We start from the raw sequence: 15518 nt of genomic DNA, 5'->3' as shown, positions 1-15518 counted from the left end.
TCAGTGTGTGATTTTGCTTTTGACTGTCATCATCTTAATTGATAATTGTTTAGCAACAACAAATTACCACAGAAATTATCAGGAATCCACACAAAACACATGTGGAAAAGAATATATAACTTATATTCAAAATTTTGAACGTTAATTTCACCTTTGAAGACAAATTTTTTTGCTGCTCTTCTAATGCCACTTCTCTCACTTGGTAGTGTAGTTGAATGATATTCACCAGTTCGCTTGTAATATGCAATCTGTTTAAGATGAAGGTCACCATTTTTTCCACTACGGACCATTGTGAACCTAGGTAAAAGGTAATTAAAAATATTACTTAAATAATAAGCTAATTCAGTTGCTATTTTAGTTCAGGCTTCTGGCACATTTCTGCATATGAATTCAGCATTCCCAAAATATTTCTGGGAGGGAGACAATTGTGGTACAGAAAAGGAATAGAGTGATGTCTGTGAACAAAAATATTCAAAAGCTATTTTTGAGATAAATCATGAAAAATTATCTTGTCTTTTTGTGTGATAAGAAATGCTGAACATTTTCTACATACTGGGGGAAAAATGAACAAATATACTCTGGAAGGTCTGGTTAGTTCTCTTAGTGGCAACAATGAAAATGTTACTCACATAGGTTGGTCCTGTTATGTGACATTCAAATAATAGATTATAAGGAGAGAAATGTAATTTTATATTACTTCTAAACATATTCATGATAATTGCAAAATGCAAAACCCCCTCATGTTCAAATCATATGTTAAATATATTTTGTAAATGTTCTAATGATACATGACACAGAAGACATTTAGTAGCCAAAATCTCTTGCATTCTTCTCATCTACATGTAAACTATTTATCTTGAACAAAAATGCATTTTGGTCCTATATGTATTTTATCAATATTATATAAAGAAAAATCTGGCTATACTGGCAAAAACAAAACAAAACCCTTTTCTATTACAGACTACAGGTAACATAGTGAACCTTCTAAAAAGAAAAAAAGCATTTATTTCATATTTTCAGTTAAAAGGAACTAGTCTATGTTATTCTGTTTGCTACCATGCTCAATCCTCCATATCCACTTTTGGCCTTTCTCTCCTGTTTGCTGTGTCCTAGGAAACTGACCCTCACATGCTGCATTTATCATTTTCTGATTGGAAGCATCAGTGGGAGATAGTGGCAAGGCAAATCAGAATACAGGAGAAGAAAGAGGTCAGGATATCTATTTACTGGCTCTTAAGTAAAGCTGCAACCCTTTACAAAGAGTACCCATCAGGGAGCCTGTATTCCTTGTCTCTAATTCTCACTGGAAGTTAAAATCATTTCTTCTCCTTGACACTTCAGTCCTACAAGTGGTAACTATTTTCTGCTGCTTTTAAGCTCCAGGTTTCTTTGTCCTTATCCATACCTCTGAAAAAAAGAGTTTCATTAAATTTTCTTTGAAATCACAGGAGAATACATCTTTGGTTTCCTGCTACAACTCTGATACAAATGATTTTAATTTCAAAATTCTAAAAAGAATATAGATATTTTCTGACCATTGGAGGATCTAGGGATGAAACAAAGAATATATTACTATACAGAGAATGTTGGAACAAAGCAGAACAGACTATGCCTATGAACCATAGCTTGGGTTGTATAATTCTCTTCCCTATGATACAGCTCTTTGAACATCTAATAACACTTTTCTGGTCTATGTACAACTTCCAGAGACAATACCAATGCAAATCTAATATCCCTCAATCTTAGGTTACCATGAAGTATAAGCTGCTTAAAAGTAAAATTTCTGTAATGCTTACATAGTCCCATTAACATCTAAAAAACAGGTCAGTTTTCTACAAAGTACTATCAGTTTGTTCTATGTTTAATTCACTTTCATGTAAGTATATAATTATTTCATTTTATAAAAGATGGTTGTACCCCCAAACCAAACAATGTAGCAGATTTCAGCTTTAGAAACACACTAAAAATGAATGGATCAGATTTTAAGACCTTGCATAAAAGTAAGTAAAAAAAAGACATTGTAGGACTACTGTGAAAATAGATGAATGGACCACTGAAACAGAACAGGGAATGCAGAATTAGATCCATACATGTAAAATCAATTAGTTTACAACAAAAGATTCAATATAATGGGGGAAGATACAGTCTTTTTAGTGACACTGGAATAATTTTGTAACAGTATAGGAAAATAAAACCCTTAACCAGCTGCCTCACATTTTCTTTAAAAGCTAATTCCAGATAAATCATAAGTTTTCCTAAATGTGAAACAAAAAAGCTTCTGGGAGAAAACATAGGAAAAGATCTTAAAATCCTTAGAATAAGCAAAGATTTCTTAAATAGGACACAAAAAAGAAAATAATTACACTAGGACTTTATTAAAATCAAAACATCTGTTCATCAAAAGATATTATTAAGAAAGCAAAAAGACAAGTCAGGAGACTGAAAAAAGATGTATTTAATAAATATATATAACAAAGGACTCATACCTAGGAGATATATATATATATATATATATATATATATATATATATATATATATATGGCCTTCTCTCCTCTTAGAAGTAGAAGACATTAAGTGATCTAGGACTAAAATGTATCCAGTCATTTTGGCAGTAATTATAGTACAGAAGGACAGACGGAAAACAAATTGCAATAAGGATTGGAAATTGAGAAAGTGAACTTAGCAAGTTTGCTCCTAGTTATGAAGGGAAGGAGTTATGAAAACAGTTATTGATATATAGAGACAAGGTTCATTCATAGGTCTAAAATAATACTGAACACCTGCTATGTGCTAAACTCAACAATGAAGATATGATTGTGAACAAGATATATATCCTTTTGACCCTCATGGGCCGCAAGAAAAAGTCTTGAGGATATTATGCTAAGTGAAATTTAAAAGGTCCCCAAAAGACAAATACTGTCAAATTCATAGACAGAAATTATAATGGTGGTACCCAGAGACTGGGGATAGGGAGCAGGAAGGAAGGAAATTATTGTCTAATGGATAGTTTCATTTATACAAGATGCAGAGAGTTCTGGAGATGGAGATGGATGGAGATGAGAGCAACACAATATTAATGGACAATGCTAGTTAACAGTACACTTAAAAATGGTTACAAATTACCATAATTTTAAAAAATTAAAGATTGTTTTGCTTGCAAGAAGGGAATAACCCAAAAAGTTTTTCTAAAGGGAAGGGCTTCTAGAGAAAGACCATTAGGAGAGGAACTGGGTAAGCGGCCCACATCTGTAAACCCAGTGGCTCAGGAAGCTGAGGCAGGAGGATCTCAAGTCCAAAGCCAGCTTCAGCAAGAGGTGCTAAACAATTCATTGAGACCCTGTCTCTAAATAAAATACAAAATAGGGCTGGGGTTGTGACTCAGTGGTGGAGTGCCCCTGAGTTCAATACCTGGTACCTGCCCCCAACCTGCCAAAAAAAAATGTAGAAGAGGAAAAAAAAAAGTGATAGACAGTATGATGTTCCTGTGAGAGCAGTAAGGGATGACATTCATTTTACAAATAAAGGGATAAGCCTTAAGATCTCTTCCCATAAGGATATTATAGTGATTAACACAAAGAAAGCAAATTGTCTTTTTCTGAAATATCATTCAAAAATTCCCACAGAGGCTTCTGTCTAGAATGTAGAAAGACGTAAAGTCACCCCCATCCTAACAAGGAGAAAAGGCTGGATAACTTCACAAAGATACAAATTTTCCCCAAACTGATTAAAGATTCAACGCAATCCAAATCAGAAACCCAGAAAGCTCTTTAGTAGAAACAGATAAGCCAATTCTCAAATTGACATGGGACTTAGAATAGTTAAAACAACCTTGAAAAGTAAATAAACATATTTAAAGAACTTTACATTATTTCAAGACTTGGTTTCTGGGGACCAGGTGATGGTATGGCAAGACTATTGTACTAGCAAAATGATAGCAGTAGATCCATGGAAAAGAATACAGTCTCCAAGAAAAATCCACTCAGATATGGTAAACAGATTTTCAGAAAAGGTTCCAAAGTAATTTGATGAAGAAAGTATAAGGTTTTCAATAAGTACTGGAACAACTGAACAACTATATGAAAAAAAAAAAATGAACTTCAATTCATACCTTGCACTACATGTAAAAATTAACTTACAATGGGTCATAGATCCAAATATAAAACCTAAATCTACAGAAGTTCAATTCTAGAAGAAAATAAAAAATAAAATCTTTGTGAGCTTAGAACTGGCAATGACTTCCAAAATACCAAATAAAGAACATCATCTATGAAAGAAAAACTATAACTTTTGTTCTTTTAAAGATATGGTTAAGAAAATAAAATCAAAGCTGGGAGAAAATGTTTGCAAAACACATTTCTGATAAAGAACTTCTATCACATTTAAAAAGAACCCTTGAAACTTTGTAAGGAAACAATCCAATTTTTTAAATGGGCAAAAGATCTGAATAGACAGTTCACCAGAGATATGGTTAAATAAACAAATGAAAAGTACTCTACACCACTATGAGACAATAAAAATCCAACTAAAAGAAAACACAATACAATACCACTATATAAGCAACAGAAAAAAAAAAAAAACCTGACATACTAAGTACAACCAAAAATGCACAGTACTGTTGGTAAGAATACATATATGGAACTATAAGAAAGGTGTGCCTCTGAAGGCATGGAGTAAGAATTTCAGGTGTTTGATACTTACCTAAGCCTCAGTACCCATGTTTGGGGGGAAAAAAAGACATAACGACTGTCCCTTTTTTTCCCCCACAATAATGAAGATTAATGAGATAATGAATTTGACACATCATTTGCAAATACTAAAGCAATATGTAATTATCGCTATATTCAAATATTATTCACATCAGGTTGTTTAAAGGAAGAGAACACCTTCTTTTCTCAAAATCTTTATAAGGAAAAAGATTTTAAAATCTATGTTCTTTCATTATGGTGATTAATATTTTAGAGCAATGCTTATTTATAATGTCATACAGCTAATAGTAAAACCCAGAAGATTCAGGAGGCATATCCTTTAAAATGACTATTTATTTATTTAAATATTTTTACAGTAATGGGGATTGAACCCAGGAAAATGGGTTCAATTTAACTGATTAAAGATTCAATGCAATCCAAATCAGAAACCCAGAAAGTTCTTTAGTAGAAACAGATAAGCCAATTCTCAAATTGACATGGGACTTAGAATAGTTAAAACAACCTTGAAAATACCACTATATAAGCTACCACTAAGTCATATCCCCAGTCTTTTATTTTTTGAGAGTGGGTCTTGCTAAATTGCACCGGCTGACCTCTATTTTTCGACCCTCCTACCACAACCTCCTGAGTAGCTGGGATTTCAGGTGTGCTCCACTGTACTCAGCTCTAATGACTTTATGGTTTAATGCTGTTCTGAAGGTAGAGACAGATGAGGAAAATCAGAAAATGCCTAAGAAAGAAAAATCAGTTCATAAAAAGCATAGTCTTTTTAAATAGATGGTAAAAAGTGGAATTGATAGGGAATAATTTAAAGAACAGAAATTTTTCCTATTCATCACCTGGTCCCCATAAATCAACCATTTGAGAAGTAGTTATTATGAGAAGAATGATTTTAAGCTTCAACATTCAGGACAAACAAAAAAATTTCTATACACAGATTATTAAGCAAAAGTATCATTTACAAAGAAAAATTAAAAGGTTTGAATTACACAAGTAAGATTATTTTAGCCCATTTTTGGATATGCTTATATTTTCAAGAATTTATGAATCGGAAAAAGTAGTTAAGGAGGCTGATCACAACTTCTGTTTTTGCAAAAGTAATGTCGGGATCTGGATTAAAATGAACAAATACCTTTGTGATTATCTGTTGCTTAATTCCTTTGATAATTTTATCTTGTGTGTCCAATAAAGTAAGACAGTTAAGTATCACTTCAAATAAGGATTTGTGTTTCCTCAAGGGTAAAAACCATCAAGCTGGTAACCTTAGCCTCTAAAAGGTAATATGCATGCATTTCAACTTAAAGTAAAATCTCTGTCTCAATAACACGAAAACTATGGATTTGTGTTTTGATTTTTTAATTATTCTATTTTAATCGTTGAAAAAATGGACCAGTACAATTTTATGCAATGTTAAAGACTGGAAAATCAATACACCAGATACTTCTCTATAATCTGCTTCACCTCTGCGTACAAATTCGCTTAACAACAGAAGCCCTTAATTCCATACACACACACATGAAGATAAATTCATTTCCATTTGAAAATTATTTCTCCACTCTGGTTCAGAAATGCACACGTAGGGGAAAGCCCACAGTGGTATAAAATGTATACTTTTCCTTAAAACTACGTGACAAGATTCTGTCTTAAGCTCACTTTTCTCCCCGTCACAGAAGTTTTTAATTTGGGGTAACGTTTCAGATTAAATCACAACTATGATAAAGTATGGATCAGAAAGCCCTAACGTCAGTCTAGAGCCGCAGCCGACCTTCGAATTCACTCCTTCCCTCGGAATCTCAACCACTACTTTAACTGTGCAGAAGTATTCCCCAACACTTTGATGGCTCGTTAACTGACTTTTAAGACTAAGGTTCAGATAAACTACGCACAAGCAGGTAAACGACAGCTGAGTAAAACTCAATCCCACCTAATTGTCACCTCTCAGGGCCCGACAACAGTATTCGCCCCTTTTCTAGCCTGCTGGGGTGGGACGTCGCAACGTTCAGGGCCCTCCCGCCCCAACGGCGCCTGCGCAAAATCTTCAGCCTTCAGTCGAAGAAAATGGTTTTGAAATTATTGTCAGGTTATACTTCACTTTAAAAAATAAAATAAAGTAAAAGTACGTATGGCGAAGCACATCAGAACGACCACTCACCGAAGTGGTCCTAAATGCAAACGACTGTATTTAAGCCTCCTCTCGCGACTTATCTGGTGCTACCGGAGGCGGAAATATCCCTGTCGGTCCTTCCTGAGCCTGTGGAACCTCGGTCAGAAAGATTAGGGCGGATCGTTGGGCTCTCGCCGGAAATTGTTCCGCCCGGTCAAATTTCTGTGTGAGACCCTAGGCGGGTGAAGAAGAGGCGTGCCCGGGATTCATGAGGTGTAGTAGTGCCCGAGGTCCCTTAATCTGCTACTGAAGGAAGAAGACCCACGTGCGCACGTACAGCTGCAGTCTCAGGACCAATACCTCACTCACCCTTGTCCCCGGAATTAAAGGGTGAAGAAACCGAAACCTGGATGTGCTGGGCCATTTCCAGTAGCTCGCCTGACGACCGCATCCGTGTCAGGTGAGGGCCCCAAGATCGATGGAAAACAGGAGATACAGAACCTGATCTCCAGATGGTTGCTGCTGCTGGTAGGCATTTGGTTTGTCTCCTCTGCTTTTCGGACCCTAGACATGCACTCCTTGGAGGAGCATGTATTGACCTAATGGCATCGCGGGCGGGGAGTGACAGTACAGCCTGCAGTGACCCTTCACGTCTCAAATTTCCCTTCCTTCTCCTCCATTGCTTTCCTTTTTCGTTTCTTGGGTTTGAAACGCCACAAATGGCAGCTAAGTTAGGGAACTGCGGAACTTCCCCTAGCTGCCACTAGTTCCACCAAGGAGTTTGGGGACAGCTGTGGGTAGAGGAGGCTATTTTGATTTTCATTCCTTAGTCTTTGTTCCTCTGCTCGTCGTCGTCTCCACGCCCACTTTGAAAGAACAAAAGCCTTTTGCGTCGTGCAGTTTTCTGTTAAGGTCGGAGGCTGCAGTTCACTGCTGCACCTAATCGATTGGAGACTTGCATCCTAGTTTGTGGGAAGTGACCTTTGGATCTCACTCACGACATTCTGGGCAATTTCCTGGGAGCTTACAACCTCGGAGTCCTGTGGTTAATAGTTATCCTGGTTTAGCAAGCTGGAAGGTTTAGCTGTAGAAGTAAGAAGCATGGCTGACTTCAGCAACTAGCATCCTCGCCCTATACTGGGTTGGAATTTTGTTTTGCTACTATAAATTCCTCAGTGAAATATATAGTTTTTGTTTCAGATGGATAAAATAACGAAGATAGCTTCCATTAATGAGCACTGTGCCAAGTGCTTTACACAGGTCACTCCTCTCAAAATTTCTTAGAGGTATATTAGATCATTACCCCCATTTTATAAAGGTAGAAATTGAGGCTTACAGAGGTCAAGTAACTCGCCCCAATAAACTTTTGCTGCAAGTAAACATTTGAATCTGTATTAGAAACTAAATCTCTCTGGGTCCAAAATCTGCATTCTACTGCCTTATCATTATTCTTACACAATTCCAGTTTTTTCACCAACATTTTTAGTGACTAAAAGTATTCATTCATTTAAAATAAAATTGTGTGTTCCTACTTGTGTCTGACAAGTGACAGACATGATTTCTATATTTATGGTGTATCAGTATTGTGATTAAGTAGTTCGAAATCCCAAATACTATAGCACAGGCTTATTTAAAACTAGTGCTTAACTGGTGTGCAGGAAGTTTATGGGTGTAAAATCAAAGCTTTCTATTAAGTTTTAAACTCATATGATTTACAGAGTAGCTGTGAGGGTTTATTAAACTGAACAATTGATAGAATTTTTTTGTGTGTGTGCTAGGAATTGAACCCAGGGCCTTGTGCATGCTAGAAAGCACTCTACCTCTGAGCAACATCCCCAGCCCTAGAACATTTATTAATCAATCACCCAAATAATTGCTTTACACCAAGTTAAGTGCTGAAAATATATAGTTGAGGTCCTTGTTCTCCAAAAGATACCAGGCAACTACATACAGACAATATTTTAGAACCATTTAGTAATTTTCTGGGGTGGAAATGGTATTGTGATTAAGTAGAAAGATGCAATTATGTTTGGAGATGAATGCCAGTGTATTTCGAGATGATGTGTATTGATGCCTACAGCTTACTTTCAAATGGTGCAGAAAAAATATGTATAGAGTTATGTGGTTACATAAGTTACAAGTAAATTTGGAAAAACGTTGGTCATTGTTGAGTTTAATGGTGGGCACATGGTTGTTTAGTGAACTGTTCTTTCAACTTTTCTAAATATTTAAAATTTTTCATAATACATTTGGTAAGGAAAAAAACCCCAGCTCTAAAGACAGTTGTAAAGATAGATCTGAAATACTGTGGAGCATATTGGGTGGGAGAGGGTTTTGGTGTGTAGTCAGGTCTCAAAGAGGCATGATAGTTGTCAGGAAAACCTTTATTTAAGCCTTTCAGTCAATTATTTAAGGAAGAATAGGACGTCCTATTCTATAAGGGAAGAGTGCTTTCCAGATAGAAGGAAATGCAGACTCAGCAGAATAATATTATATGAACATTTGAAGAAGGAAAAACAACAACAACAAATCAATGCACAGGTTGAATGGAAATTGGACTTTTTAAAAATAAATAATCTTAGAAATGATGCTAGTTTACCTTTGCCATCCTGAAGAAGCCTATCTAATACCCTGTTATGTAGCTTTCTATTAGTGCCCTGGAATTTAGTCACATTTATAATAGTGATTCCACTGGAAAATGCTTTGGGGACATAAGGAGAACTGGTTATGTAGCTGTGTTCAGGTTGAGCAGCAAGAACTAGAGCTCTCATTTCTCTGATTTGGAGAGCAGAGATTTACTAGTTTAAAATTGGGCCTTGAGGGAGCGTATGGAAAGGGCTACAGTGACAACTTTGACAGATTTTAGTATTCAGGTAAGGGGCCTCTGAATGGTTTTTTTTTTTTTTTTTTTTTTGGAGGACTAATAGCTCTGGTCAGGACCAATAAATCTATGAAAGAGAAGACTTTATCCTAGGCATTGTTTATGATAGTCTCAAGCAGTGTGGTGAGACTGGAAAAGATGTAATGAAGTCTCCAGCAGCAGCATTGACAAAGAGAAGTTGCTGTGGCTTCCTTAGGTGGAAGATAAGTAGTGACATTCTAAACTGAGTTGTTTGTGTTTATTCCTTGCTAGTTAAAGTAAGGTAAAAAATCTTGTCTTATTTATCACAGTTAACAGAACATATAAACAGCTAACATTTATTAAGTGCTTAACATATGCTAGTTTTTGAGGCACTGACATTGTTATTTAGTCTTCAAAACAATAATGAAATTTATAATCCCATTTTACAGATGATGGCTAGATAGGTTCAATAACTTGACTAAGGACACGACTGAGCAAATTTCAGAAAAAGCATTCAAACCCAGTTTTGTCAAAGAATATAGCAATTGTTCTCAAAGTGTGTTTCTTAGTTAAACAGCATCAGCGTCACCTTGGAACTTTTTAGAAACTCAAAATATTAGTCCTCACCACCCAAACATTTTAGTTTAGTACTTTTAACAAGCCCTCTAGGTGATTCTGATGTATGCTGAAGTTTTAGAACTACTGCTTTGAGTGTGGAAACTTTAGATAGGACGGTATTCATTTCAAATTTAGAAATCAGGAGTTAAGTAATAGTTGTCTTTTGCACAGATTTAAAGAGGTTCCCAAACCTAGCTGCTCATTCATGTATTAAAATACACATTATCTAGTTAAGAATTATTGATTGAGAAAATTTGTGGTAGGCCCAGTCACTTGTGTTTTTACAAGTATAATTCTGAGATGATTATAGTCCACTTGGAGATCACTGCTACAGAGGAATCTTAAAAGTTCAGTTCTGATATTTGATTAATGTATATATAAGGACTAAAAGTTAATGTATTTTGGAATTTATGACTAAACCTTGCTCAAAGTGCTGAATAATGTTGAAATGTTATATTTGTAAACTATATTTGGTTCAATTATCAGTTTTAAGTGGAATAAACCATTTAGCACATCCTAGATTTCCTATAGGGCTCATTTTGTTTAATTTCGTATCAGAATATATATGCCACTTGGGTGAGAGGAAAAAAACAATTTATTCCATACTTGTAGTTTTCCAAGAATTTTTTAAGTATTTGCAGTAATGTAATAATAACTATGGAGTCCTGATTTTTTGCTTTTAACTGAAATCTGGCATTTTGCCACCCTTATTGAATATGTGATCCTTGAATATGATTTCATCAAGTTCTCATTACTTGAATTTTTTTTTTTTTTTTTTTAGAGTGCTGGGGATCGAACCCAGGGCCTTAGTGCTTACAAGGCAAGCACTCTACGGACTGAGCTATCTCCCCAGCCCCTGTTACTTGAACTTTTGAGCCTCAAGTATTCATTTATACTAAAATAATGAACATATATTTATGTACTTCAAGCATTTTTAAGATGAGGAAAATATCCCTAATTCCACAGTATTAACTAATTGCTTCTCAACTTTTTTCACATGAAGGCATATATAAATAATTATAGTATACGTCCTATATTTTGGGAAACTGAAGAGAATGCTGCTGGAGGCAATTGACCAGGAGGTTACTGCTGTCTTAATGGCTGAGACAATTTCTTAACATACCAATAATTCATTCATGGTGAGGCAGCATGTTAGGAAACTCTGCATTAACAAATTAATTACTTATCAGATAACTCTCAAACATTCTGACTTAATTGATAAGGAGTATGGTCTTGAAATTAGGATACAAACATTTTTAATGTATTATCTTATATTTAATCCTTCCAACAAACTATGAGATAGTTACAATTTACAGATGAGGAATTGGGGCCCTGAGAAATTGTTCAAGTTCATACAGTTATTGGAATCAAGATTCCAACCCAGTTATTTGAACTCCTGAATCTATCCTCTTACCACCAACTTGTTTAGCCCTTTAATAATATTTGTAAGTAGTAAATATCTCTCATATATTGAAATCAAATAACAGAAGGGAAAAAACAACTTTCTTTAACCATATGTTCTTCTGAAACCCAAATTGGTCTACCCACCTTTGTAACAACGTCCTTTGGGGCGGGGGGACTTGTTTAACCTGACTTTACTTCTGCTCCCCCATTCTCTGAAATGTAATCCAATAAAAATTGATTTTTTTCTTAGTCATTTCTATACATCTTAGCTACTTCTCTGACATCTTTTTTTTTTCTTTTTAACCATTCTTTCTTTGCCCGCTGTGCTCCAGCTTCCTTACTATTCGTTGAACATGGGAAATACATCAAACACACTTCTGCTTTAAGATCTTTAATGTTTTATGTTTCATACCTAAAATGTTCTTAACTCTTCGTGGCTGATTTCCTGATTTTATTTAAATTTATGCTTGACTGTCATCTTATTAGAGAGATCTTCCTAACGTATTTCTTTGTTGATTTAATTATTGCCTTTCTCCAAATGAATGAATCAGACATGATTTCAGATATAAGTTTATAAACAAATGAGAGACATTACCTGTGTACTTCAAGCAACATTAAAGGCTGAAATGGAATTTGAATAAGTGGAAAAAAAGGAGACATCTCAATGATTATTTAATGTTGTTTTGGAAAAATATCAATGGGATACACAGTTAAACCCCTCCAAAAAAAGTCAATTTCCATAAATATATATATATATATATATATATAATTAAGTATCACAAAAATGTGAGAAAATATAACCTAACTCTACAACCAAGAACTACAATTATTAGTCCTGCCCCTGGGTTGTGGGATAATTAACTGATTTTTTTTTTAAATTTCAGTTTTATGTGTTTCAGATATTTCAAAATAATATTCTAAAACTATATGATTTTTAAAACTTAATTTTATCTCAACTTCTAAAACAGAAGTTTTATCACCTTTATTAGATACCTAAACTACAATAAGTACAATTGCTAGTACCTAATAGTTGTACCTTTTATAATAGATGAATAGTATTTATTGATTAAATTAATTTATTTCAGCAAATAAAGAGCATTATTAGATTTCTATGTTAGTTGGGAATTGGTTTATAGAAATGCTTATAGAAACTATGGTTTAATGAGTGTTTAATATGTGTCAAGCACTTCTGCTACCTTCAACTTTCACAGTTACAGGCTGTTAGTATACTCCCTTTTTTATAGGGAAGAAACTAAGACTCAGAGAAACTAGCATAAGTTACAATGTAGTTATGTAGTGACAGATTGAAACAGGTATATCTGACTCATGACCTTTCCACTGCTGAAATATTTGAGCTGTGTTTAAATAGGAAGAGTAAAAAACAAGAAAGAAGAAACCTAAGGATATTTACATAAGGACAGTTTGGCACAAAACAGCTGAGATTAACTTATCTACTGCTATCAAGTGTTATATTAATTGGAAACTTTTTTTCTTTATCAGCAAAAATTTTTTAATGTTGAACAGTGCAGAAAGAATAGAAACAAAAGGCATTTTTTTTTTTTCTTGCGGTGATACTGGAGAGTAAATTCCAGGGATGCTCTACCACTCAGATACATTGCCAACCTTTTTTTTTTTTTCCCAGCTGAAACTCCAGACAGGAGGAGTTTTGCAGTCTAGTCTCTGTTTTATGGAAGTGTCTTTTACCCTTCTGTGTTAGCCTCTTAAAGCATTGTATCAACCTTAAAAACACACAGGAAAGGGATTAGAGTTGTATGGTGCAATTCTATCTAGCATATTGCTCAACATTTTTAAAAATTTAATTATTTTTAAAATTTTTTATAGACAGCATTTTGATTCATTGTACACAAAAGGGGTACATCATTTCATTTCTATGTACACCATGTAGATTCATACCATTCATGTAATCATACAATTATTGGATCAAGTAATGTCTTATAATACCAGTAAGCAGTTGAAGGATTTGATATATAATTTTATCTTAGTAGATAATTAATTTTAATATTAACAGAGTCCAAGTACATGTAAACAACTTTGGTAAATATTTTTCAATCATAGCACTATTACATGATAGTTTCTTAACAGATTTTATGGGTGCCTGATTAAGAGTTTGTCATTAAAGAACATAAAATTGCTTGCACAGTTTAGTGTACATTTTTGGGATAAAGATATTAGATAGATATTATTATATATTATTAGATTTGCTAAATAGTTTTTAAATTCTGCAAGTTTAAGAACTACTGTTAGAAATCTTTTCATTCTGTTCCTTTTTTAAAAAAATAGATTTATGTATGGACTAGAATGTATTCTAATGTTACATTTCCTAAAATCCTGTTTTCAAACTGAACTTTTACTAATCAATTTAATGTCATTTCAGATTAGTGCTCAATTTTTAGTAGCTTTTAAGCCCATATTACATTTCATCTATTCCATTCCATTCAGATAGTTCTGAGCTATGTGCTAAAGGATTTAGCTTTTAATATAATTTTGTTATAATTGGAATAATTTTCTCAATTTTTTATTTCTAGAATTGAAGAATTTAGTGTGTAGTTTTTTATTATTTTGTATCACCTTATCAAACTGCTGTGCTGTGTTTTACTGAAGACTACACTTGTAATTAATCTTATGGAAAAAAATTTATTTTTATAGTATTCATCAAGTTATTGGTGCTGATTATATAAGCATCACTTAAAATTATTTAAGTAATAGAAATATTTTAAAGTACACCCTCAAAATTAACTTTTTCATTGCATTTTAGGTAAAAGGATTGCTGTATCAACTCAGGAATACAATAGCCTCATTGTATTTTAAACTGCAGCAGCAACTTTGATATCCACAATGAAGCAATGATATCTGAGAACAAAGGAATATTTGCCAACTAACTGTCATCAGTTTCAAGTGATTGTGTAAGCAGAAACAAACTGCAGCAGTCCTGTGTCAGCTAGTATAGGGAGAATGCTTTCTTCTGATACTATTTATTTAGAAGCCTTTTCAATATAGATAATTGTATATCAAATGAAATAAAAATGAGTGAAGCCCCCAGATTCTTTGTTGGGCCTGAAGATACAGAAATAAACCCTGGAAGTTATCGACATTTCTTCCACCATGCAGATGAAGATGATGATGAGGAAGATGATTCTGTAAGTTGTTTCTTTGGGTGAGAGAGCAATACCGTTCAAAATTTTTACTAATCCCTCTTAATGTGAATGAATACTTTGATCTTAAATTAAGATTTTTTTTCATGTACAAATTTGTTAGAAATTTTTTAAACTGAAAAAGTACATTTTGTTTTGTGAGTAACGTTATTGAATCTATGGTGAATCAAGAAATATGATAAACAGATAAAGTTCAGATTTCTAAGTTATTTCTAGTGATGCTTATTTTAGTTTCTTTCAGTGATATACATAGTGTAACTTGGGTTTGTGCAGAAAAACAGTGACTAGGAGAAGTAGAAATCTGGGCCATGTATCAGAATTACTTCTTGTTTGTAAAACATATAACAAATACATTGATTAAGAGGTGAAGACAAATAATTTTGAAGGAACTAAAGAAGAAGACTGCTTAATCAAATTCATTGTTTATCCTGTGGTCAATGGAAGTGCTGTTTGAACTGAAGATACCACTATTTATTAGCTATTCAGAAGTCTACAAACTGGCTAGAAGGAGAGGCTGGCTCACTTGCATAAGTGTGTGAACATACTGCAAATAAATGTGTCTGATTCTCTTTGTGATATGTTAGAATGTTACACCTACCCAAGATCTTAGGAATGACACCCATCTAATATGTTCATTTTGCTACAGTTAAATCATTCCAATGTATTCCTT

The 15518-nt window shown here is 34.0% G+C and overlaps 2 protein-coding genes across 30 annotated transcripts in view; one reads left to right on the top strand and one right to left on the bottom strand.

The window, feature by feature from the left end:
- GIN1 (gypsy retrotransposon integrase 1) overlaps positions 1–6970 on the bottom strand; it is a 28465-nt gene extending 21495 nt beyond the window's left edge. Inside the window, exons 1-2 of one of the 2 annotated variants that reach the window (XM_079145884.1) lie at positions 6860–6970; positions 152–297 (exon numbers count right to left, since the gene is read on the bottom strand). In XM_079145884.1, the coding sequence (XP_079002010.1) occupies positions 152–290 (139 nt within the window). In that variant the 5' untranslated portion in view covers positions 291–297; positions 6860–6970. Of the gene's footprint in view, positions 1–151; positions 298–6631; positions 6824–6859 lie in introns of those variants that run through there. The other variant, XM_079145885.1, reaches the window with a different exon arrangement.
- An 88-nt stretch (positions 6971–7058) lies between these two features.
- PPIP5K2 (diphosphoinositol pentakisphosphate kinase 2) overlaps positions 7059–15518 on the top strand; it is a 102379-nt gene continuing 93919 nt past the window's right edge. For 9 of the 28 annotated variants that reach the window (XR_013764795.1, XM_079145830.1, XM_079145832.1 and 6 more), the window contains exons 1-2: positions 7061–7271; positions 14452–14833. Coding sequence is in view for 26 of the 28 variants with exons in the window: in XM_079145830.1 (XP_079001956.1) it covers positions 14720–14833 (114 nt within the window). In the remaining 2 variants the exon portion in view is untranslated. Of the gene's footprint in view, positions 7272–14451; positions 14834–15518 lie in introns of those variants that run through there. The other 19 variants (XM_079145840.1, XM_079145836.1, XM_079145835.1 and 16 more) reach the window with 5 other exon arrangements.

Source organism: Sciurus vulgaris (assembly GCF_902686455.1).
Source record: "Sciurus vulgaris genome assembly, chromosome: 6".
Classification (NCBI taxonomy): Eukaryota; Metazoa; Chordata; class Mammalia; order Rodentia; family Sciuridae; genus Sciurus; species Sciurus vulgaris.
Note: the sequence above shows the minus strand (reverse complement) of the source record. Positions and strands in the feature narration are given on the sequence as shown.